At 41.1% G+C, this 25,194-nt stretch overlaps 2 protein-coding genes across 2 annotated transcripts in view; both read right to left on the reverse strand.

Moving 5' to 3' along the window:
* LOC107307923 (uncharacterized) overlaps window positions 1-25,194 on the reverse strand; it is a 201,861-nt gene that overhangs the window by 168,413 nt on the left and 8,254 nt on the right. The window lies entirely within an intron of this gene.
* Window positions 12,161-18,330, reverse strand: LOC107317635 (doublesex- and mab-3-related transcription factor B1-like). Its single transcript, XM_085530424.1, has 4 exons — window positions 17,733-18,330; window positions 16,441-16,676; window positions 15,994-16,138; window positions 12,161-13,150 (listed from the first exon to the last, which is right to left on the reverse strand). Exons 1-4 carry the CDS (start codon window positions 18,118-18,120, stop codon window positions 13,047-13,049), a joined length of 873 nt encoding a protein of 290 aa, XP_085386550.1. The 5' UTR covers window positions 18,121-18,330; the 3' UTR covers window positions 12,161-13,046.

Raw genomic sequence — 25,194 nt, forward strand, 5'->3', positions numbered from 1 at the left:
TTTTTATATATATGAGAAGTGATGTAACTGTAGATGCAATTCCCAGTAGCACAAACTGGATGGGTAAGGAGGGGTTCCTGGTGGCTCACCCTACAAATTGTTCTCAAATGCTCCTTGAATTGTGAACAAGTGGGGAAAAAAAGTTACAGTGAACCTGCTGCTGTGCAGTTTGTGAGGTGAGGCAGTTTTGTTAAAGACCTAAACAGAAGTGAAGCTTCTCAATGGAAATGTGATGGGCAGATTCAGAGGGCTGGCAGGAGCAGGAGATGCTGGAGGAGCCATCCCAGAGAAGAGCTGCTCTTTGCAGGCAGCAAGGAGAGACTGGGGAAGCTCAAAGCAAGCCATCCTGATACAGAAAGATGAGTAATAAAGCAAACTGGAGCAATTGGAGTGAGACAGAGAAGTGGAAATGTAGGATCTGAGTGAGAAAGGTGTCCCAAAACTGAAGGCAAATGAATTGACACCAAGCCATATCATGCAGTACTTTAAGTACAAGAGTCAGCTTAACATCGAGAAAGATTATGCTACAAAATGGTCATCTGAAGAGCCATCTGGAACAACTGATCCCTGCTTCATCATAGAAGTCAGTCTGCAACAGAAGGCTGTGATCTAAGTTTTTTTTATTATAAAGTTTCTTCAGTCACAAGCCAAGCTTTCTTTTGTTTGTTTAATACATGCAAAAAACACACCCAGCACCACAACCCTCCAGGAAAAAAAGGAAAAAAAAAGACAGGTTCTGCAGGGGATTTTTTCAGAATATGACTCTCTCCCTCTGTTAGTGTTGAACTAATTCCCAGTTTGGTGCTGGGGAAATTGAGCTGCTGGAAAGACAAACTTTCATATAAAAAATACAACCAAAACCTTGACCGTTTATTATTCAGAGATTACCTCATAATACTTGAAAAGAAAAAAAGAATTTTAATCCTATGGTCTTGGCCAACTTGCATTCTTCCTCACCAAAAGCTTCAGTAAAAGTGATTTCTCATCAGCTGTTGGATGTGTCAGTGGGGGGGAGCAGCCAGTCAGGCTGGCAGTGACGCTCATCTCCCCACGGCTGCTGGCAATTTGCCCCAGGCTCAGCAGTTTTGTGCCACTGAAGTGAAATGAATCAGCTGCTTTCAAAACTGGATAAACCAGGCCTAAGGTTGCACAGACACAAGCAGCTTCAGCAGACACCAGGTGATGACAATGCTGATAATGAGCTGAGATTGAAGAGTGAAAAGTCAAAGGGGTCAATCCAAAGCACAAGGAAATGTAGTATCAATCCTCTGACCAAGGCTAGCAACAAGCAGAGTGTCAAAACCACCAAAAGGAGGAAATATTTTTAATTTAAAATAATAATTCTTAGTGAATAACACCAAGAAAGCATTACGTCCTTCTTCCCAAAGACAGTGGTCCATGAAACTACATACAGAACAACATCTAGGTTGACAATAAGCTGTGATTCCTCTCAGTATCCCATCCTGAGTGCTGCTGGAGATTCCCCTCCTGTTGCTTTGGGATAACCACATCCATTGGTGAAGTCCCTTTCTTCCTCCTTACTGGAACACACAGCCCTGGTATTGCTGTGGACACCATGCTAGTGCCCAAGGCATGTCCCAATATGCACTCCATTTCTGATGTCATCCCAGAGCCTAAGCTAAAGAGCATTGTATCTTTCATTTCCCAAGTGCAGAGCATGACCAGCTAAAAGAGGTTTAGTGAATAAAGACTGGGCTGTCCTTACTGATGGTCAGAAACACAAAGAAACTTCAGCAGCTGCAGTAAATTCAGTATCTGTGCCCTGGTTTATTCAGTGTCTGGGCACAGTTGTTACACAAGCAGACAATCAAGTGCAAACATTGAGCTGCAAAGGGTCTCATTGCGTGCCAGGTCTTTCCAGTGAGCAAATGCTTGCAATACAGAACATTTGATTACAGTGTTTTGATGAGAACCAGCTTTTTCCTTTCATCCAAGCAAAAAAAAAAAACAAAACAAACAAGCAAACAACAAAAAAACCACAGAGTAATTTAAAAAAAAATAAAATAAAAAAGGTAATGAAACTCAGTAAAAATTCCTTAAAGCAAAGGTCCACCTTCAGTCTGGATTTCAAAGAGGAATACTCCTGCTCGCTATCATTTCGCAGGTTGTTAAAAAGTTTCAAAAATGAAATAACATTTAATGAGAGTTAAGGTGGTTTTTTTGTTTGTTTTTTGTTTTCTTTTCATCTGAATTTTTACTTATCTTTTCTAATCAGAACAGATATGAGAGCTCAAACCAAAGGCATAATAGTAATTTAGAGCATCTCACCCTGTGGCTTATGAAATGATTTTGTGCACAGAGCCGTGTTGGCTTCAGTGGAACAATTTGCACAGCAAGTACGAGCAGGTGGCAGAATTCAGGCCCTAATATTGATTCCACTTACAGGTAGATGCTGTGCAGGAAAATCTTTAGAGGAATTGTGGCTGATATTCCAGCACGCCAGACTCAGCACATTGAAAGGCAGCAAAGAAAGCCTTCTTTCATAGCGCTAAAAGGTGCTGAAATGATGATGGTAATTTAAACCATTATTACAAAATATATCCAGCACTATGCAGATAATCATGTGAATTTACTTTTGCTGTCAAAAGCTTGTTTTTAAAATAAGCCTTGACTTGGGACAGCATGTAAAATAACATTTCAGAACACTTTTCATAAAATGCAGTAATCAGAGATATAGTCCTCATTTGCAATCAAAGTACTCAAAAAACATTCGTTTTGTCTACTGTTTCCTTCTTTTTATAGGGATTTATAGGATATTATGTAGGAGAAGCGCAGTAATCAGGCACACTCTGGAATATAATGGGCTTTTAGATCCTCTAATGAGTTGTATAAGAATAGCATATTAAGAAAAGTCATGCATGTCATACATCTCCCTCTCATTGTAAAACACTGTTTTTAGACTTTAGCGCAGCCAAAACAATTTATCTTTTTAATTAAAAAAGAAGAAGTATCTAATTTCACTAAACTTATTCAGGGAGAACGTGTTCTGAGTTCTTGAAATCACATTGCTACACCAGAGACCTGAAATGCCTGAGAGTGGGGAAGCAGAGGTGAGAGCACTGGCTCCCTAACATTGAGGCAGGCCAAGATTTTAAGGGATCTTAACATCTGAAGAGTAAGAATTGGCAGAAGCTAATGAGCTTTGCTGAGCCGAATTAAGTCACTTAGCTCCTCTGCCTGGCAATGTCAAGGCTGCCATGCAATACAGATCATTAGAAGACACAAGCTGAAATGGTCTGATGCTTTGTACAAACTCAGGCACTGAACTCTTCAACAGGAAAAATTCACCTGCGCTGTCACTTGGATCCAACCTGAGTCTCTGGGTGCTTTCATTAGTGCTCCCACAAGGCTCGTTTCCCTGTAGGCAGTGGGATTTGCTGGGACTGGCTCTCATGTCAGAGTTTCAAAAATAAATTTAAACATTATAAAACGCCACCTTTTCCTGGAAAGTAAATACCACACACCCAGTGAGCGCCCAGAGCCGTGTGCTGTACCCTCAGCATGTGGCCCACAGTCTGTGCCTGCCTTCTCCTCCTAGCACCTGCCATTGCTGCAGCTGCAGAGCTGACCTCAGCTTTTATGTGTTACTTGTAGTGCAAAAGGAGGGCTCTCAGCAGCTCTGCTCCTGCACTACTGCAGAACTGCTTTAGCTTCATGTATCAAAGCCACCTCAGATGTGTGAAACTGCTTTGCCTTATCATACGTCATGCTGAAAGTTTCTCAGCAGTTTAGGACATGGAGCAGAAAAGCAGCATAAAGTAAATATCTAGGATGTGTTCAGGACTGTAACACTTCACTTTCAGCAGCCATTAAATAATGAATAATTTTAGGTTTTGAGCCTACTCTTAGAAAATATGAGTTTATGCCCATTTTGTTGTGATTTATTTTTTCAAAGCGATAAATGCAACAGGTCAGAGTCTGAAAATGGCATTTACTTGGAATGGTGCATGTGCTGCAGTGAGACAGCTGCAGTGAACAGCTTTTCCTAGCAGGGCTGGCTCCAGATATTGCACACTTGAAACAAGCTAAATCCCACCATTAAGAGGCTTAGCTCTGCTATGACTGTCAAAATCTGTCTATCACAACGCCTATTTCTCCTGTACTCAGAGAATTAACAATGAAAGTACTTTTTGACACGCTAAATGAGATTTGGGACACTTAACAAGAGTTGGCTCAAAACTGCTACCTCAAGAAATATAAAATGGCAGCATTGTTGACACTGTATGACAAATTATATGTTCCTTAATACGCTATGTCACTCCATTCAGTTTTATAATTGGCACTGACTATGGCTGAAACCTGATCCAAAGCACACAGAACTAACTGGCGCTTGCTTTGTCCCTCTTAGTATTTTCTAGGCTACAGAACTTCATAAATATTTACTCACCAGGGTGGCATGCTATTTTTTTTCCATAAAATATACACGTCCGTATCTATAATTATGTAATTAGTTACTTTCTGTCAGATGACTGGCTAGCTGTGCACAGCCAGCTTAGACTGCAAGAGATGGGTAACTACCTTAAGAATTCAAACAAAGAAAACTCTCTATATAAAGATTACTGCACCCAATGACTTCCGCCAACTTCATTAAGACTATTAGAATAGCAGAGGTAATTACTCAGCCTATATTGCTCAGAAGAAAGGCATTCAAGGAATCATTGTTCCAACACTATCAGCATTAACTCAGGAGATGCAACAATTTCTGTGCAATTCATAACTCTATTCATTACCCTCATGGGTATCTCCCCATGATTTTGTCCAATTTCTCTTAGAAATATTTAGTTTTCTTGGTCTTTATAGCATTCTGCATCCTTACTTTATGCATTGTGTTAATTCTGCATTTGCTGGCACCTGGATTATGATTTTGAAAACCACTCTTAGGTCCATTCCCACATCACTTTGAGGACTCAGCTTAATCTCTTCTAGCACGGAAACACTTCTATAGTGCCAGCCCTGCTTCCCTTTCTCCAGTTCTATGTCAAGCTACAGAGGGGAAGATGCACTCCAGCTCATGTGCTGGGGAAAGAGATGCAAAGACAAGGAACAAAGTGCCAGAAGAACATAAGTTCCCACGGATGTTGCAGGAATCAAAAGTCAGGACCTTCTTGATCCCTTCCTCCAAACAAATCCGCATCTGGACACAAATGATTCACTAATCCTATCATAAAAGAGCATCTCAGACCCATGCTGTAGTATAAGCTCCATCTGCATTCACAGTAATGTAATTCACAAGTGACCCAGATTTACAACAGATAAACAGTGATGTAATGGTGGTATGAGAGAAGAATTATACCCTCATATGTACATATATATGAGTGAATATATATATATATGTGTATATATAAAAACATACGTATTTCTCAACACTGTAAACTCTTCAAATAGTCTCCCAGTAGCAAAATAAAAGCAAACACCTCACACATTTTTGGAACGTTAAAATGCCATTTCCTTCTAAAGAGAAGAAATTCAGACTATAGTTGGCTTTGTTTTCTCCAGAGCTGGTTAGAGTCGCTGCACAGATTTTCAGAAGTCTTGGAAGCACAGACCTCTTGCTGGCACATCCGCTAGAATCTCTGCTCACAGGTTCATGCTTGGATATTAACTTTAGAACCATTTCCAAGGATTTTTAACTGGGCGTGAGCACGTGCCAAACAAGTGAAACTTATTACAGACTCAAGCTCCTAGCATGAGAACTATTTGAAAGGGGGGAAACCAGCTCTGTTTATGATTTACAAAGCACTGAAACAGTATTCTGGTTTCATTTTGGTTTCAGATATTTTCAGGAATTAGAACTATGCACATACACCTAAGCCTCTGAATGATACCAGTCTTGTTAATGAGACCGAGAGCTCTAATATTTGGCTAATGTCATTTATGTGTGCTCATTTATTCAAGTCTTCCTCATGTGATTATTTTACAACAGACACTTTTAGTACTCTCAAATCTGGCAACATTTTGGAGCGCAGCGTGCAACCATCACCTGAGAGACACCAGTAGCACTCAGATTCAGTTACACGGTGCTCAGTCCAGGACAACAACTCTGACACAAAAGGACACGTGGAAGGTTTCTGAGCTTTGCTGAATGTTCATCTCGATCCTACAGCCAACCTGGGCCGCCACTATCTTTTTTTTCTTTTATTATAATCACTTGGGGTCCTGGGTAATTGGAACAATTAGGGTGATTAATTGCATGTTTGCAGTAAAAACATAATACTGGGAAGGGTTACATTACAGGCTAAATATTTTCAGAAAACTCTATCAGCTGGTAGACATAACAAATGTGATCAGTCCAATGCAACATGAAGCTGCGCATGTTGTGCAAACTGGTTTGCTCTGGAACTCAAATCTCCTTAAAAGAGGCCAAAGTGTTTAAAAAAATAAACTAAGGCAGAGTGCATAGGGGGAAAAGAAATATTGACATGTGAGGCCACTGTACTTCTAACATAAAGAAACATTGTTTTCTCTTTGGTCCTTTTATTGTCTAAGTAGAAAGTGCAAAGCATAGGAGCAAGCACACAACAAGACCAGGTGCACGAGTGAAGTAATGAGTTGTATTGAAAGGAAAATCAGAAAAGCACACAGTGGGATACCTACAATACTGACACATTCCTTAATGACAGCAAGAAGGCAAGCTGACCTGCCTGCCACTGCAACTGCAACTCTAAAGATTTTGGAGAGGGTTGTCAAACCCCAGAACAGAAGATATTCCCACTGGAAGTTTCATTTATTGAACCCTTACTGGGTTCAGTCTGGGCTTTCATCTTCTACTCATCACTATGCTGTTGAAATGCTGCAACCACGGCCCCTTTCTGGATTCTGTGCCCTACTTGTCTCCACAGATCCACTTTAACTGAAGGGCACATGAGTGCTTACTCAGATGCATGTTCCAAAGGACAAACTGGAATCAAGAATAAACATCGCCTACACCTGCTCTTAAAGATGTGCCACTGCCAGAGTATGGCTGATAGCAAAATTCCATGTGAAGGAGTGGATCACTTGTGTTTCCCACAACCAAACCAAGCACAACTCATCTATCTCAGTGCTGTCGCCTGGCCACAATCTTCCTGTCTTCTAAAGAAGAAGATAGCTGCCAATACTGTGTGATAAGCTCAGATGTGCTCTGCGGAAGTGTTGCAAATCTCTGACCAGAGCATGTCTGTTTGCACTGAGTTGGGCAGACTGCCTTCAGTTCAGGAGCCCGCAGCCTCTTGGAAGCCCAGAGACATCTGCTCCACACTTTGCCCTGGGGCACCTCAGTCCAAAACAGTTCAGCATCCTGTCCAGTGTTCTCATCAGTTGTGTCTAACATTCTGCTGAGTCTTTACCAGTCTATTCAGTGACATAAATGAAAGGCCAGCTTCTTATACTGCTCACACAACCACAGAGGTGCTTCGTTCCAAGGAGAAAGAAGTGAACAGTGAAAGGTTTAATGTTCCATTTGCATGATTGGAGACTGTGCTTTTACACAAGCAGCAGGGTCAGAGGGCAGGAACAACCTGTTATCTTTCCAGAATGAAACTGATATTTACTAGATGAGGGTTTTGTTCTATTTGTTTTAAGTTGATTACATTTTAACTCAGCTCAACAATGCTGGAAAACCTGACAGAATATTCCAGAGCCTTTAGTCAATGACAACATAATGGAAAAAATGTTTCAACTTTTAAATAAGAGTATATTGCAACCCTAGTACACTCGTTATGTCAGTAGGTCAGGTCTGTCTTTTTGATTCCAGTCACTGCCAAGTATTCACGTCTGCATTGCTGAAATCTGTGCTAAACTTTCCTCTTTAGTTGAGAAAAGCCTTCTCGCATGCCAGTGTTCCCTGCAGCTTTTTATTGAAGAAATTGCCTTTTATTTTTAACTGTGAAGTGTCTGTCAGGCTCATTAAAAAAGGTAAGAATTTGATCATTTATGAGAATAAGCAGCATGAATATATAAAAGAAGTGTGGGGCCAGAGAGGAGTGTCAGGCTGAAAGAGCTGCTCTGCCCTACCATCAGCCACATCCATATACATTCAGTGTTTAGAAACCATCCTCCCTTTAGTTAGTCTTCTCACTGAAGCACAGTAGCTTTGAACTTGTTTCCTTTAGCTACGGGTTGTTAATTCTAAACACAAATAGAATTGTTCCTACTGGGGATGAAGCATCCTCCTCCAGCTCACACCAAACTTTGCATTCAAATATCCAGTTTACCACAGTCATACTAACAACAAAACAGTTTGATCACTGCAGAAAAGACACAGAACTGAGAGTTATGGTCACAATTACACAGTGACCATACAAAAACAACAACAAAAAGAATGTTTCTATTGTCATCTTGATTACTATTATCATCAGGAGAAAGCATAAGCTTGCTTAAATCAAGGTCAAGAAAAATGAAACAACCCCTAATTCAGTAAGAACTTCTGTGAGCACTAAAACCATTCATGAAAATGTGATTATTTTTTTAAAGCACAAACTCATTTTTCATCTACTTCTTGTTTATTACTCAGGACACTTGTAAGGCAAACTGTTGATCACAGCCTGAACCTCTGATTAACCATCTGAGGCAAGTGACGGGTCAGCTGTGGGAGCACAGGTGAAGGTAATTTAGCTTTGCTCCCAGAAGGGGTAGAGCTTGGCTGCACCTCTCCTAGATCCCATTTAAGGGCTGACCACCACCAGGTATCAGCCTGGTCTCTTTACTCAGTCACTGCTCAGGATGAACAAAGCAGTCAGATTATCCCGTCTCAAAGTCTATTTATTCTACCTGCTGAAGCCTTGCAATGCTTTGAGGTCATAGTTTTGAGCTTTACCACCACAAACAGTTCCCTGTGAACATCTTGCTTTGATGGCTCAGACTCCAAGTTAAGAAACACTTGCACGATGGAGCTAGAAAACTAACCACACATCCAAATACTTGTGTTAAAGCATGGAAGCAGATTTAATCTACTCCTTGGCTTGATATAAAATATTGGAGCTGTACTAATTCAGTGTTATCTTGTGTAGGATGTAGCTCACTTGCATTCAAGTCAGACACAACTGCAAGAGGTGGGAATGGCCCAACGGTCGGCCATGGCCGCCGCCTCAGGGCAGCTACCTCAGCACTTGATAGCGAAGGGATATCGCTCCTAGATGGTCTTTCCCTGCTTTGAAACGTGTAGATTAAAAACAACTAACCAACCCATCAAGGATAATACTCAGTAAGTCATGCAAGAGTTAGGGATCTGACAGGTACCTGCTCAGGACTATGAACTGCTGCTGAAAAAGGAGTGCCGTGTGAGTTTAGCTGTAGAAGTTGGTGCCTGTATAGGAGCATATAAATACTGTGGATCTGCAGTTTTTACAAGCTGTATCAAGCTGGTAGCAGAAATACTGATAGTGAAAGAATAATAAGCTGCAATGTTTATGTTTATAAGCCTGGCTGTGGTAAGATCACACGGAAATCAGGATATGCTGGAAGAATTTGGCAGGCAGTAGAATCCTGTAGTTAGTTGTACCTGATGTGCTTTTAACTCGGAAATCTTATGCAATCTGAATGACTTCATTTATTTGTATGTCCATGTGAATGACTAAAGACAATGACATAAATTAGGAACAGAGTGTGAGATCACAACAGGCCTGTCACTAGAGCCATTGTTAGATCCAGATATCACTCTATGAAGTCATTAGCAAGGTCACCAGTATCACTGCACAGCTGAGGACATCTGAAGAGTTGGTGAGAAGTTTTGAGAAGGGAAAATGTCCCCTACTGAAGCTAAATAAGGCTTTTTGCCTCCTATTCCCCGCCCCCCAAAGAGTAGTCTTGCCTAGGCTCTTTAAGCCTCACTGATGTCTGCTGAGACATGCTTGTAAGGATATCCAGAGAGGTTAAATGCCTGAGTAGGCAAATCAGGATATCACTACCTGGGCATTTGTAATGGATCTGGAGCTCTCTCAATGGCCTGTGCTACAACAAAGCATATACTGACACTCTCATTTCAGGAACAGATTCCATAAAGTCTTTCTTTACATTTGGATACCTCTATTACAAATTGGCAAGCTAAGTATAGACACAAATCTGTGCTAATGCTAGTCCTGCAGTAGTAAAATACTGAGCAAAAAATAGGAAAACCAGACCCATTTACACGTAAGAATGATTTAATTAAAGTTTCCACTGCTCCAAAGAAGGTATGCTTCACATCATAAAGAATTTTTGTCATGAAAATTATTTTTTTAAGAGGAGGGAGAATTTTGTTTGCAGCAAGTTGGCTTTATTGGATTGCAGGTCAAAATTAATTATTTATTAATATGGAAAAAAACAGCTCCAGTCTTGTAGTGGATTCAGAGGTTTGCAATTGGCTGCATTTAAATTCCACGAAGAAAAATAATAATCCAAACAAATCACCAGTAAAACTGCTATAATCACTGTCATGCAAAAACCTGCTGCGGTGCAGATGTGGAAGCTCACACCGCAGAAATGTGAAGATATTGCAGTTTGCTGTAAGGCAACGACAAATGTATCTTACATATGTCTGCTGAATGGACTCATTACGTGATCCTTCTAGAATCCCTTGGGTTTGTTTTCCTTTTTCCAAAGCTTCTGCAGAAAATGCAAATCTACAATAATCTGAGGTTTTGGACAGTGTCACAGACACCTCTGTGTAAAACTTGGAGCCTAAACCTGCATACCTAAATAACACTGTCAGCTCCATACCCCTGCAAATAATTCCACTGAAAGTAATGAAATTAGTGGTGTGAGTAAACCTTAAATACCTGACTCCTAATTTTAGGCTTTAAGCTTCAGTGTATATTTGAAAGCTTGCTGCTCTGGGACAACCCAGCAGTCTGCTGCAAGGACAGGGGATTGTCACAAGTGTAACCTGTTAGAAATCACATCCTCAGGTGTTCAGAGTTAGCAAGAGGGTCTAATCCTCAGAAATCAGAAAATAATAATGACACAAAGAATCCCTAATGCAGCAAGCAGCATGCAGAAAGATTTCAAAAGCAGGTTTCCTAGCTAGCTTTTCCATCTATTTTGCCATACCGTTATGTTCTAAAACTCTTTTCCCCTCAACCTTCTTCTCTACAAAATATGACAATGCAAGTCCTTTTAAACTTCCCTTATATGGCAGCTGCTCCATTTTCTTGTTCTGTCCTTAAGTTTCCCACATCCCTCTTGAAATAAGCACTGAAGGGCAGCAATGCAATGAAAGAAATCCTACTGGAGCGCCCTACCAGCAGGAACTTTGGTTCAATGACAGTTCAAAAGATGGGGGAAAAGGAAAATAAGGAGACTGGCCTGACAGTCTGGAAGTGGTCACTGGCACAGCAACAGAAGGAGAAAACTGTACTGTATATAAACTGTATCTGCAATGCCTGTGCTTTACAGCCAGTGAAATGGGCTGGAATCCTTCCTGCTTTGGAGATTTAAGGAGTGTTATACAACACTGAATAGGACTTTGGGAAAATAACTGGGTAGGGGACTGCTGAACTGTTCATCTTGTACATTACTGGTTCCTTAAATCCTTTTTCCTTAAATCTGAAATATATTCAAAAAAAAAAAAAAAAACAAAACCTCACACAAACCATCTATGAAGGAATCTACTTAGTGAGTGCTGCTGGTATTTCTATTCACAGATTGTTTTACTTTGAAAAGAGCTTTGCTCCATCCAAACACCTTGCAGAAATACTCAGATTTTCCCCACAGTTTTAAGAGGTTTGGGATACTCCTGGGAGCAGAGATGCTGCTGTAAATCCAGCATGTAACAAGTTGTACATCAGATTATTTTGTGTAGATACATGTGTTTTTCAGTTTCTCCTCTTGGCTGTCTTAAGTTTTCCAGTTTCACTGACTTTCCCCCAAAACCCCATCTGTGTGCTGAAAAACATTCATCTGCTGTATTAAAAAGGGATTCATCAGCCTAATGTTATGTCTTTTACATCTTGCATTGCGCAAGGGACTGTTAGTATAAGTAGCAAAGGAGAATGTTTATTTTACTGCACTCACCTCCATAGTCTTCAGTAGCATCTACTACAGTTGTAGTCATCTACACTCAGAATTTCAGAATAGAAATACTGGAACCTAAATCTTACTTCAAACAGGTTTGTTACTCAGGGCAATGTCTGAAATCTGCCTAGAAGAATTACATGTAACAAGTCTCAAATCATCAAAACCAAACAAACAATTCAAAGTTCTTTAATTACCCAGAAGTTTGCCCTCCAACATTCTTCCAACATTAACAATTGATCCTCTTAATACAAAAAACAGTTCCGTTAGGTGAAACAGTGGAGAAATGTGTCTTTCATTTTTGTTTAAACAGTATCATTGAAAATTATATGTATAGTTTTGACCAATTGATATTCTAAATGGTGCTTTGTCCTAGTTTCTAGGACAGCTCTTTGCATCTTTGATATGCCAGAGTACCTCCAATCCACATGCATAAAACTGGCTATGTGAGCACTTTAAAGTGTTGTACTGTTTGTTTCAGCTGCACTGAGTTAAACAGCACTGAAATAATGTATGAACTGTCAAAGGCGCTCAAAATCCTGAAGCCAGATTTACATATCAGCAATCCATACTGTCTTCCCATCTTCTCTCAGTCTTCAGGCTATATGCCACTTAACTCTTCTGTAATATTCAGAACCTGTTTCTGTTACAGCAAACTGATACACAAACAACGCATTTTTGATTACTGTCATGAACATGAGATGGCTACAGAGTGTGCATGGCGTGGAGATCTTACTCCAAAAATCATGGAGCCATTCAACTTCAGCAAAGAAACCAGAAATCAAAGTTGTAATTCTTTCCTGCTTCCATCCGCCTAAGAGGGGATGCAATTTACCTTGGCTTTGGAAAACCTCTTTTATGAACAAGGGTTTTACAATGCCAGGGAGCAGAGCTGAGAGGCTGGTAGTTCTAACACAATCATGAAGGGAGCAGACATTAATCCCCTTCTTTTAGCTGTTGTGACTGCTCAGTAACTGTCAGCCTAGCCTCAAATTAACCAACACTCTCCTCAATAATGAAAATAGTGTTGCCTTCCACTCAGCTTTTCTCCAGGCCATTTACTGTTTAGAAGATACAGATTGGTCTCTGCTTGCTTCTTCTGGGGAAGACGGTTGGCCAGGTTCACAAACCATCCCTGAATCCTGGCTGTCAGCTGCAGTACCTGGAAAAAGAAATATTTTAAGGGAAACTGTTGATCACAGCCTGAACCTCTGATTAACCATCTGAGGCAAGCAATGAGTCTGCTGCAGGAGCACAGGTGAAGGTAATTCAGCTTTGCTCCCAGAACGGGTTGAGCCTGACTCCACCACTCCTAGATCCCATTTAAGGGCTGACCACTAACTCTCTTGATAGAGATTGCTCCTTAGTGGAGTTTTTGTGGTGAGCCTCAACAAATATATATAGGAAAAGGTTGCAGTTAAATGCTAACAAACAAAAAAAATCCCATCTAAATCCCTGTATTTCAATTTGCCTTTCATGTATCAATCGTGCTTCCAGAGAGAAACTCCCAATGCAAAATAGCTTTTTGTAAATCTAGTTTGTTTTTCAGTGCTGTCAATTCCAAAGTGCTTAACATCAAGAGCTGCAGCTCTCCAAACTGAGTTATTGTACTTCAGACAGCACTTGACTGTTTCAGCTATGCTTAAGGAAAGTAGCAAGAATGCTTGTTTCAAGATGGGAAATATAGAAGCCGCACTGGAATAGGAGTATGAGACAGGCTCTTCTGCCCACTTAGCTACAGTGAATCTATGCCATGCCTTTTGACCACTCCTGTGAACTTTAATGGCCTTCACTGACTGACTAATAAATAGTCTCTTCAAATCTAACTAGCATTTATTTTTTTAAAACATGGGTTCTTTTACTTGCTGATTTTCATGTAAATCTCCATCATTTCTCATGTGGAGACGTAGGTTTTTTGTTTCTTTTAATGCAACTTGCTGTCTTACAATGTCAACGACTTGTAATCAGACTCTACCCTCAAATATTGTACTGGTTGCTTTGCTGGACATACCTTCTGTTTGTTTAATCTCTGTAACACTACTAGTCAATACAGCCTGAAATTATACAACGCAACAGCTTATACTTTCTTAGGAAAAAACAACATGATGTGATCTTAACACATCCTCACATATTTAATGTTACAGATTTTCTCTTTTTTCAAGTTATCTTGAAAACCAGAATCAAAGAATTATTAGTTTCACTGTAGCTTCCCTCTTTATCTGTACCTTTTGCTGGGAGGCTATTTTGTTTATGACCTCATGCAGAAACATCTCCTTCACTGGGTCACAACTGCAAGCTCTTCTATATCCTGGAGCAAAAATACTATGTAGTGGAATTAATTTGTACTTTCTCCCTGGTACTAAGAAGACTAGTTTGTTCTCTGAACAGCACAATCCATGATGCATTGTTTCCTATGGCTTTGTGCCTGGGTTGTAATTTCCCTAGTGAGTAATAAGACTGAGGTCATTAGATGGCATTTTGCTCTCCAGGGGGGTGCTCTCATGACCTCTCTTCTCTGTCCCCGTTGCCTGTTTTCACAATTGTTTGGCCAGTAAAGCTTTACTCTACCAGGTCTGCACTTCCTCTATTTCCCACATGCAATGCCACTACTTCTCTCCAGGTTCCCTAAGTTTACCTGCTACTCTCAGTTCCTTCCCTTTCCCACCCACCCCAGAAGAGCTACAAGTTCTCTGCCACTGTAATTATCCCCCAGATTTCTTGTCTCCTCTAAACCACAAAACTCACTAATCCTCACATACAATTTCTGCTTTGCCTGCCAGCTCTCAGCTTCATCTCTTCCCTTCAAACTCAGGCCATATTATTTTATCTCCATCAGCCCAGTATCTTCTACACACTGCAATGAAGTTCTGGTTGATACCTTTCTTGGTACCCTAGAATATCTTCACACTTACATGTTGTCTATACACCCTTGATGCTTCTATATTCACATTCTCCTTATCCACTACTTCTCTTGCTTACTTTTCCTTGACTTTCCAGCCAGACACGAAGCAAACTGCTTGGCAGATACATGCCCACTGCTGGGCTGACTGGCAGGCGCTTGGTTGTTGGCCAAGGTACACACAGGTCAGTCAGGAACTGAGTGCAAGCTGACTGCTATCCAAACACCACATCATGTCATGGCTGCAAACAAATGATGCTGAGGGAGGCACATGCTTCCCTTGCAGATCAATATTGTGTAGGCCTCTGATGTTTGGCTGAAAATAACTAATGACTTGAAAAGTTACGAGGATACTGGTTTAACAAAAGTGAGTCTGTGCAAGGCTTATTTTGTGAGAAATCAGGCCCAAATTCCCCTCAACTTACATTTTATCCTATGTAAATGCTATCAACATCATTTTAATTCCAGTGAGAAAATCGGTCTGCTTTCCCTCTCTTTTATAGAATATAGTTAATTTTTCAATGGTTAATGATGATTATTCTGTGTGTGGTAAACAGTTGGATCTACAATTTCTTATTCTCACGTTCAAGAAGAGAAAGTTGTACTTACTTATCTGCATTTTCAAAAAGAGCTTAAAATGAGACTGGCTATTGACTTATCCAGTGCCAGTGGTTAATTCTCTGAGCAGCTCTACCCTCTTGTGATCGCAGCTGGCTGCAGCTAAATGAACAGCTTACAGATACAATCACAGCCATGACCACGTGTAGGCACTAGACACCAAAGAGACCCAAAAGAGATATTTACCTAGACAGAAATTTAAAATCTTGTGAGGTTCAGTCTAAACAATTTGAGATCTTGAAGATTCAATCTTTCGTCTACAGCAATTAAAATGTAGGATTTCCAGATGTGCAAGGAGTTTCACACTACTCACGCTAAGTGAGCTGTCTAAGCTGGCAGTCTGCCCTGGGCCTTCAGGATCTCGGCCCTGGCTCCACCACAGGGATCTGGGAAACGCTGAAAACTGAAGCCAGAATCAAGGTTTCTTGGAGCGTCCATCTCAGTGTTTATATACTGGACCTTCCAAAGCTCACATAATAATTCCTTACCGTGTGCTTCCTTGGCTGATTCAGCAAACACATTCAGTGACAGGAGAGGTGGAATGTAATGAACCCCCGGCAGAAAACTTGGTGGGATGAACTGCGGCAGAGGAGTGTAGTACGCCTGATGGAAATCTCCACTTACATCTGGAATCTGTGGAAACACACAGAGCAAAGGATGTTCATTTAGAGACTCTCTCCAGGGCACATCTGCAGCATCAAACAATTTCTCTTTCAGTCTTTATCTATGAAATTTGCATTTTTGGGTATCAATTTTGTGGCCATGTGCTGTCACATGCAAAGCTTGCACATAGTGAAATATGCAGCTCAGAGGTAGCTGAAGGTAAAGTACAGAATAGAATAGAACACTTGGAAGGGACCTTCAAAGATCTTCCTGCACAAGCAAAACCAGCAGTATTCCCAGAAGTAATTAAAAAACCACAAGGCTCTACTCACTGACAGAGAAGCTGCATTCCCTGGTCCACAGTTGCTTGGAATGGGTCGGAAACCCTTCTGAAGTGCTATCCCTGGGGGTGATGGTGCAGCTCCCCTACAGCCTGGCTGATTGATGGCAAATCCCATGGGAAATGGGTGATAAGGATACATCCCAGAGCAGCCAAGATACACTCTTGCAGGGTCTCTCTCCATGTATTCCGAGTTGACCATGTATTCTGGAGGAAAAGCAGAGTGAGCTAGGAAACAATGAGAAAAGAACAGATAAAGACATCGCTGTAATTCTATGCCGTTCAGCAGAAGCAGTTGCAGGACTAAACTCTACTCTTAGCCTGGAGAATCTGGCCCTTGGATTTCATGTTTGGTTCCTCACAAATCTGATTTTTTTAATGAAAAAAGGCTGGCTATTTGAACACAAATAGGGTCCTTCTTGTCTACCTATCCTCCTATCAATAGAGAAGCAGTATAATCTGCTTCTGGAGCACTATGATTTCACTGCCTGCCCTCCAGGCTTTTTGGAAAAGGTCAGCAGATTAAACATGTAATTAAATGAAGGACTGATAGGCACGTGCCAGCACCATCTGTAGGCATCATTTCTTTAGGAAACCAAGCTTAAATATATATACATATATATAATAGCTATTGGCAGATTAGGTGGGATCCAGCCATGCCCAAAATGCCTCTTTCCTCTGGGTTCTCACACCAGCATATTCCTTGCTCTTTCCAAGGCCCAGACTAATGACTAGTGCAGTCAGTTTGGATTTCTGTAGAATCACTATAATAAAAACAATGAGTTCACTGTATTAAATAGTAATAAACTAGACAAGCGACATAAAAGACTCTGCTAATGAAAGCAATTTAAGAACTGACACTTTTCTACCTGCAAAACTTTGGTTCTGCTCATAAAGGCAAAACGCAGCTTCACGCCAAGCTCAGCCTCTGCTGTAAGGCCCAAAGGTCTCTTTCTTTTGCAGTGCTATCATAGAGACAACTTTAGACAACTGCAGCAGTAATTTCCTCATTTATTTGCCATCCCTGAGTACTTTTCAACATTTTTTATTTCTGGAGGTCGTGCACAAACACCTGTATGTACATGCATCCCAACACTGCTGGGATTAGCTCCCTAATTCCCTCCTAGAGAAGAACCATGTGCTTGGAGCTTCAACCTTGCAACAAAAGAGCTCCACGAATCGCGCTGCAAACCTTGCCGAGCAAAAAACAAAAGCGAGGCTGCACACCAAGCTGAGGGAAGAAAAGGGGAGATGGGAACCTCTTTTAGGGTGCTGGATCCTTACCGTAGTCCCAGAAAGTCCCAGCAGGAGGTGGGGGCAGACCCCTGCGTGCCGGGCCTTTGTCACTGCCGCCGGGGGGCTGGCCGCCCTTCGCCCCCACGTGGCTGCTCTGCTCGGAGGCTCCGGCCACGACGTCCTCCCCTGGGGGAGTGGATCCCACAGCCACCCTGACAGGGGCATCGGGCACCTGCTGCCACAGCGCCTTCTGGGCTGCCATGATCTTCTGGCGCTCGGCAATAAGGGAGCACTTTTTGCAGAGGCAGAGCTTCCAGCGGCACTGCCCGGCGTGGCCTTTCACCGGCACCACGAAGCCGTGATTGCGGCAGTGGGAGCATTTTGGGGTCCGCACTGTCGCCTTCTCCGTTGCTGCTGTAGCTTCCTTCGCTTCCATATCCAGCAGCCCGGCTAACGGCTCTGACACACCCAACCCCCTCTATAAGAGGGCTCTTATATAGGGCAGGGCCAGATTCCCTCCGAATGTAGCAAACAGGGCAGGAGTGGCAGGAGAGCTCAAGGCAGGGGTGGGGAATGCCCTGTCCTGGGGAGGAGAGCTGCTCGGTTCCACATGACCCTATTCCTGGGTAAGGAGCTTCATACGTACCCGCCTGCCCTGCCCCCTCGGGTGAGCTTGGAGGCGGACCTGGGGGCTGGAGAAAACACGGTGGGGGTGGAGAGAGAAGCAGGTGGAGTAACACTATAGTACATGTGGGATCTAATGGACTGGTGAGAAAAGGACAGCATCCCTCACACCTAAACGATGGTTTTCCCTTTTGGCACTTAAGCAGCCACACTCACTTTTTATACCTTGAGTGATGTCAGTTGGGTTTTGTTTCTAATTTGGAGTATACTTCTCGTGATGAGGAGAGCAGCTGCTTCAGAAGGAAAAAATACACCAAATGTTTCATCATTGTTTTTCAAAACAAAGTACAGAGATGAAGGCAGAAAGCATATGTCATTGGAAAGATCTGTCTCCTCTTCTTGGAATTCGTTACTCTCTGGAAACAAAACAAGCTTATAGTTGGAAATACAGCTCTGCTCCAGTCCAAGCACTGCTTAGAAAGTGCTTGTTATTTGTTTCTGCTGGTAGCTACAAAACCGTGGTGTACACAGTAGCCCCTTTCCAGGAGAAGTCTCCCTTTTGCTAACACTTGCAAGAGCTAATTCTGTTTGTAAATCTAGATACTGAGATATCAGTAATACTTTCCTACGTAAAAAACGATGCTATAAAATTATTTCACCAAATAGTTGCATAAAGGCAAGTTTGTTGTTGCTGTTGTTGTTGTTTTACCCATTAATTTCAAGAGAACCGTGTAGCATCTATTTACTGATATGGAACAGTTCTAACAACTAACACAGTGTGTTTCGCAGATGTCCTTCTCACAAAGGTCTTCCTGCAACCCTTCATATCTGGGAGGCTCAGTCCCAGGGTAGCAGCACGGTTAAGATGTTTGCAGCAGCCTGGTTTGCTCTAGCGGTGAGCAGCCAACCACTGCTCGCTGCACGCACTCAGGGCTCCACCTGGATTCTGGCTTCTCGCTTTGCAAAAGATCCGGTAGGACTGAGCAACGGAGTTCTCCGGGTTTCCAGTAGGATTTGGGCTCCCGAGGATCACAGAATCCCATGTTTGCAGTCTGCAGTGCCAGCATACAAAGTTAGACTTGCTCTTGAAGCAATTCAAACCCAAATCTTCAGATGCATGCAGGGTTTATTCCCTAGCTCACCGAGCTCAGCAGCAGCCCCAGCCTACAGATATTGCAGACAGTGAGTCTTCCTGTGAAGGGCTTTCAGCCAGCCCTCTGCAACCTGCATTTGTGGACACTGTGCAGGAGCATGCATGCAAATGTACACAGTGTCCTTTCCTCAGCTGCAGACCTGTTTCTCTGGAAGACTTTTACAGCACAGTCTGCAAAGCCAAGTTCATGTGCATGAGCCTGTGTGCAATTTGGTTGAGTATCTCTGAAAGTTTGACCTGAATGTGTTACTATTTGTTCCTAGTTCAGAAAAGCACTTGATTAGTATGTCTACAATGTAAGCTACTTCTAAATCCAATCTTGAAGAGCAGCTTGCTTGAGCCAGAGCCTTGGTGCCACTCATAAGCATTGACATCACTGTGTATTAGTTATAAATAGCTAATATGCCCTAGTCTTCTGGCTTGTATTTTTTCAGTAAGCTGTGAATGTGCTTATTTGGCCCAAGTCTCAAAGATAGATGCCACGTTTTAAAAACCCTCTACTTATAATTTTCTGTAAGTGCTTATTTGTATACTAAGGCAGTGGAGGAGAAAGGTAGGCTTTATTTACTTTCCACAGTAATTTTCTATTTTGAGTAACTTAACATTTACTCAAATGTACTTCAATTTATCATTCTTCTGTCTAGAGCAAAGCGTGTCATCCATAGGCTAGTAAAAGTTTCTCCAGTAATAAACCATGTCTCGAAAAGTCATGGGGATATTTTTTTCTTAGCAGTTTTCACCTAAGGATTCAGGATTTATTATGCTTTCATTTTCACCTTAGGATTCAGGATTTGTTATGCTTTCCATATACTTTCAAAGCAACCTGTCATACTTTTTATAGAAAAGTGAGCGTTTTATTTTGCTTGTGAGGTGAGTATAAATTTCTGTAGAGAGTTCAAGGAATTGTGTGATTCCACTATGGTTGTGATTATAGATACATTTGAGTTACCTTATCACACAGCATTAGCAAGACTGTCGCACAGAAAAGACAGAACGACTTCAAAATAAGTCTTTGGAATGAGATGTAGAATTGCAGCTTCAAGTCTATTGTATTTTTCTCCCTAATTCCTATTTGAAAGAAAATGAGGCATAATACTCTACAGCTTACTCAGTTTACTGCAATATTTTATGTAACATATGGTGAGACTGCAACATGAAGTGCGTACAGAATTCTGTATTAAAATAGCATTTCTAAGAACTACTATCCTGCCAGAATGAAATGAGAACAGCCTCCTGGTTTCATGTCATTGAAATCAGCATCAGTAACGTCTCTACTTTTCAACTTCTGAATCATATCAAGTATCCGGCTTTGGTATGCAGATTGTTTTGTATGTGAAACAGTGAAGAAAAACAGCAATTTAGGTAAAAGAGGGAACAAATAGAAAGACTGCCTTTAACCTCCATAGCAGAAACTCCGTTTTGGCTTTTTTTTCCCTGTTTCTCAGACTTTCCAGCTAACATTTTTTGCAGTCTATTTTTTTTTATTTTTATTTTTTGCAAGGAAATTGTTCTACATAGATCCAACCCACACGCGACTATGATACTATGATGATACTATGATCTGACATTTCACAGAGCAATAGCAACATAATCAAGACATTTCTTCAGTACAGATCTCCATCAACAAATATTTGCTGTCTTACTTCAAAATAAATGTTTTCTTATGCATAGAAATCAAGCCCTTCTTCTTTCCTTTCTTAACAAATGCCTTGACTCTGCCTTCCCCTAGATTGGGAACTGTTTTCCTGGCATTACTCATTTTTGGGTTTATAGGGAGACCGCTGTCACTCCTGCACTGGCTGATGAGCTCACAGTTAATGTCCTGGACACCTCAAGCCAGGCCCAGAGGCTGGCGAGAATTCCTCTCATTGCCAAGAGGCATCAATACTTCCTTCCCTGTATTGTTGCTGGGGAAAATGGTGTTTTCACCCTCATTTCACATCCTTGCTCTACTGGTTCATTTAAATATAGTTTTAGTATAGAACCAAACTACACTGCAGTCATGTATGTCTCTTCTATCCATCCAGGTGACCAGAAAGCCAAACTTCCTTCTCCTTCTGTCCAGACTAGGAAACTGCAGTGTCTTTTCACACCACGTGTGAAATCTTTTCCCACTCTTACCCACTCAGAAGCCTTCAGGGGTTGCTCTGGACTATGTTGTGCATCCTTATGCATTCCCATTCTATTCACCCTCCTTTTCTTTCGCACCATTCGTATACTACTTTTCTTTCATAAAGGAAGAAAATCCCTTTCACACTTTTCCCCCATCTTATCTATCAGCTTGCATTCACAATAAAGATATGGAGTCACCTTCTCCTTGCCCAGACTATCATCTTCCTACCTAGCATTGCTAACACATATCCATGCTTTCTTCTGCAGTCATCTTCTTATTTAGGAGCTCCTTATAGCAACCATCAAAGCCTTTAAAATGTCCTCTGACTGACCTGCATTACAAAGTCACCCTTTCACTGTTGAGCTTCCAGTACAGCATATCCATCAATGCTATCTGTCACAGAACTGCAAGGTTCTGCTGACATGCCCACGAGGTTGTCTAATCCTGCCCAAAGCAAGTGTGGATGACAATGAATGAAGCTCTTTGAGTTGCTTCTGTAGGCTAAAATTTCCACCTTTCTGACCACTGTGAAACTGTACAGTAATATATATATTTAAAAAAAAAAAATATGAAGGAAAGTGCAGTGAACAACAAGTTCAATCTGATTAGGTCACCTTACGCTTTGAAATGTTCATAACATGGTTCAGTTGATTTAAACTTGTTTCCAGTCACTTTATGTTTTAAAATGGTGCCTACAGGAATTCCACTGGGGTGGACGTTTTGGTTGTTTTTACCCAGGTTTGAGATGGAGCAGGATTAGATGTTGATTTTTACCTGCTCTATCAAAAAGGTGAAATTCTGTGCTAGAACCACAGAAAATTGTATGGTTTTCTTACATTTAAAACTGTAAAAATTAATTTTAGGATGTAATAAGAAAGTTCTTAAATATCAACTATACCAACTTCTTTTTGAGTATGCCTGCAGTTTGTTTGTAAAAAGATCTTTACTAAGGAGAAACACAACAATGATTATAGTGAGAAGTCTGTGATCTGGTTACTTTATGAGCACCAAAATGACAAGGTGGATCAGAAGAGAAATTGACCCCTGCAAGGAAACAAAGTGCATAATAATTCTTACCCTTCATTAACGTAACTCCCATATAAACAGGCAATAAAAAGTCTTAAGGGGAAAAGAATGAGACAGTCATAAACAAACACACTCAGACACTTTCTGCAAATAAATGAGGGAGCATTTAGAAATCCCTGTCTACAAAAAAAGTAGATCTATGCTAAAAAAATAGTGTAGGATGGTCAGCCAGTCTGCAACATGTAAGGATCACTGCATCACTGAAGTCTGATCGCTGCCTTACATTACTCTAAGAATCATATTATTCCTTCAGAAGAAATCTTTTCTTTCTTTAGAAGGTCACCTTTGTAGTCCTTAATAAAAAAGAGAAACTGAAAACCCAAAGAATTGTCCACTTGTTAGAGCTCTGAGAGCCTCAGGGATGCTTTAGTTGCAACACCATTTTACTTCAGTATGCTCTCAGATTTAGCACATTCTAGCCTGGGTACCACTAGGCTTGTCAGTCAGCCTTCTGCCCGGAGAAATAAACACATTTTAAATCCAGAGTCCTGTTCTCCTTCCCCTCAGCTATAGTTCTTGTCATGTTCTCTTAGACATGAATAACACAAAATCACATCTGAATTCCCCCAAACAGCAAAGAAATGATTTTATGCAGAAACAGCCACGCTCACTACAGGAAGTAGGTGGGCTGCTTGGAGTCATCTTTGCTTAGCACCTATTTTGAACTGAAATTGTCATATTACCTTGTCAGCAAGCCTAAAGCAATGCTAATAGACAGATAAATCAGGAGACAGCTGAAAGACTACTACAGACATTGAACGTGCTTGCTGTGGGCAGGATTCCATTTGTAATTGTCAGCACTGGTAGATATCCCATATTTTCTAGCTACATTTTTCCACCAAACATCTGAATTAGATTTCAGCATATCTGAAGCAGCTTAAGCAATGAAATATAAATAAAAAGAGCTGTTTGCCATAATTTCTTCTGTCCTTGGCCTTCACTCTTCACAGATACTTAAAAGCATCTGAAAATCAAATGACCAAATAGTAGTTAGTTATCAACATAGCATGAAGATTATCATCAAAATGTTTACTTTATGGAGAGAGTAGGCAAGAATATAGTCTAGTCTGTGGCATATATGCTGGAATAGTTTTCTGGTATTCACACCAGTAGCGCATTATCTGTCCCTTTGTATAATTCTAAGGAATGATAGAATCCCAGGGAGATGATGAAGCCACTTGCCAGCTCCTTAACCCTATTTGTCATGGGTAAACTGTAGATTTCAGAGGGGGAGAAAAAACAAGCGCTAACACTGATGCCTTTGCATTAGCTGATTCCAGCCAGTTACACTGAAGGATGTTGTTCAAAAGCATTCTTTTTCTTCTGTGCTATTTCTACAAAATTATCCCATAGACAATGACAACAGAATCTTTTCATTTTAGTTGAACAACCTGGATTGCTTATACATGAGATAATAATTGAATTATATTTTAACTGGAAGTGGCTTCTGCAAATGCAAACATAAAAGCACAAGTTGCAATAATGTCTCTGCTTGTCTTCAAACCGAGTAAATAAGGCTCTTCTCCCCTGACAGATTCACTTTCCTCTATGTTTGGAAAGATTGCATTTTTCTCTCTTACTAACATGAAATGTGTTTATGAGCTGCCTCAGCTGGCTCCTGGAACTTCAAAGTCCACAAACACAGCATGAAAAGAGAAAGTGGAAATGAAAATAAAACTGATGCGTTGAGAAGGAACGTCCTTGATGCAGCAAATTTAAAAGGGAGAGACGTTCAGCAGAAGACAGCAAATCACCTGCAGGAGCAGATTTTATGGACAAAGATGTACAAATAGCAGACCAGCAACTGCCCACTGGCAGCTTTGGCAGATAAAATAATAGGAAGAAGCTGGTGTGAAGCCAGAACAAAGTATTTTTTCCAATGAAAGCAAAAGAGAAAATACAAAGGCATATTTCCTATCATTTCATTTTTTGGAATCATAAAATAAATCTGTCTTGCATCACAGTCACTTTGCAAGATAAGTTCTTACAAAGCATAAAAATAAGGGAATCAGACCATAAGTTGTTAGCAGTATTTTCTGAGAATCTAAACCAAAAGTGATTTTAAGTCAGGAAAGTTTAGTTTTTTCAACACCAGAAAACAAATAGAAAAAGACACCGAATCGTTTCGAAGTTTCCCTAAAGCTGTGGGACCCAACTGTCACAAAAGGTTGCCTTTTGCTACAGGGTTGTGCTGTTGGAGAGCTTGACCTACACAGCAGTGGCTCCTCCAGGCTGTCCCGTGTAGCTTTTTCCATGGCAGCAGGCTGGTTCTCTGGGTGACTGCTCTGTACTGAGATCCAGCTCTTCTAAAGCAGCACACATAGAGCAGCCATGGCAGCCATCAGCACTGTCTGAAACTCAAAAACTGCAGGAAGCAATGAAGAAGCTGAGCGCCCAGAAGCAGACCATACAGCCTTTGTCTGTTCAGTACAAAGGTGTAACGGAACTGCTTGAAACCTTTCAGATGTATGCATGCTTCTCCTGTAACTTTACATACATGCGAAATAAAAGGAAGTCAGCAAGGATAGGAAATC

The sequence above is a fragment of the Coturnix japonica genome, chromosome Z (assembly GCF_054131305.1).
Source record: "Coturnix japonica strain WE chromosome Z, WE-NBRP24, whole genome shotgun sequence".
Lineage (NCBI taxonomy): Eukaryota > Metazoa > Chordata > Aves > Galliformes > Phasianidae > Coturnix > Coturnix japonica.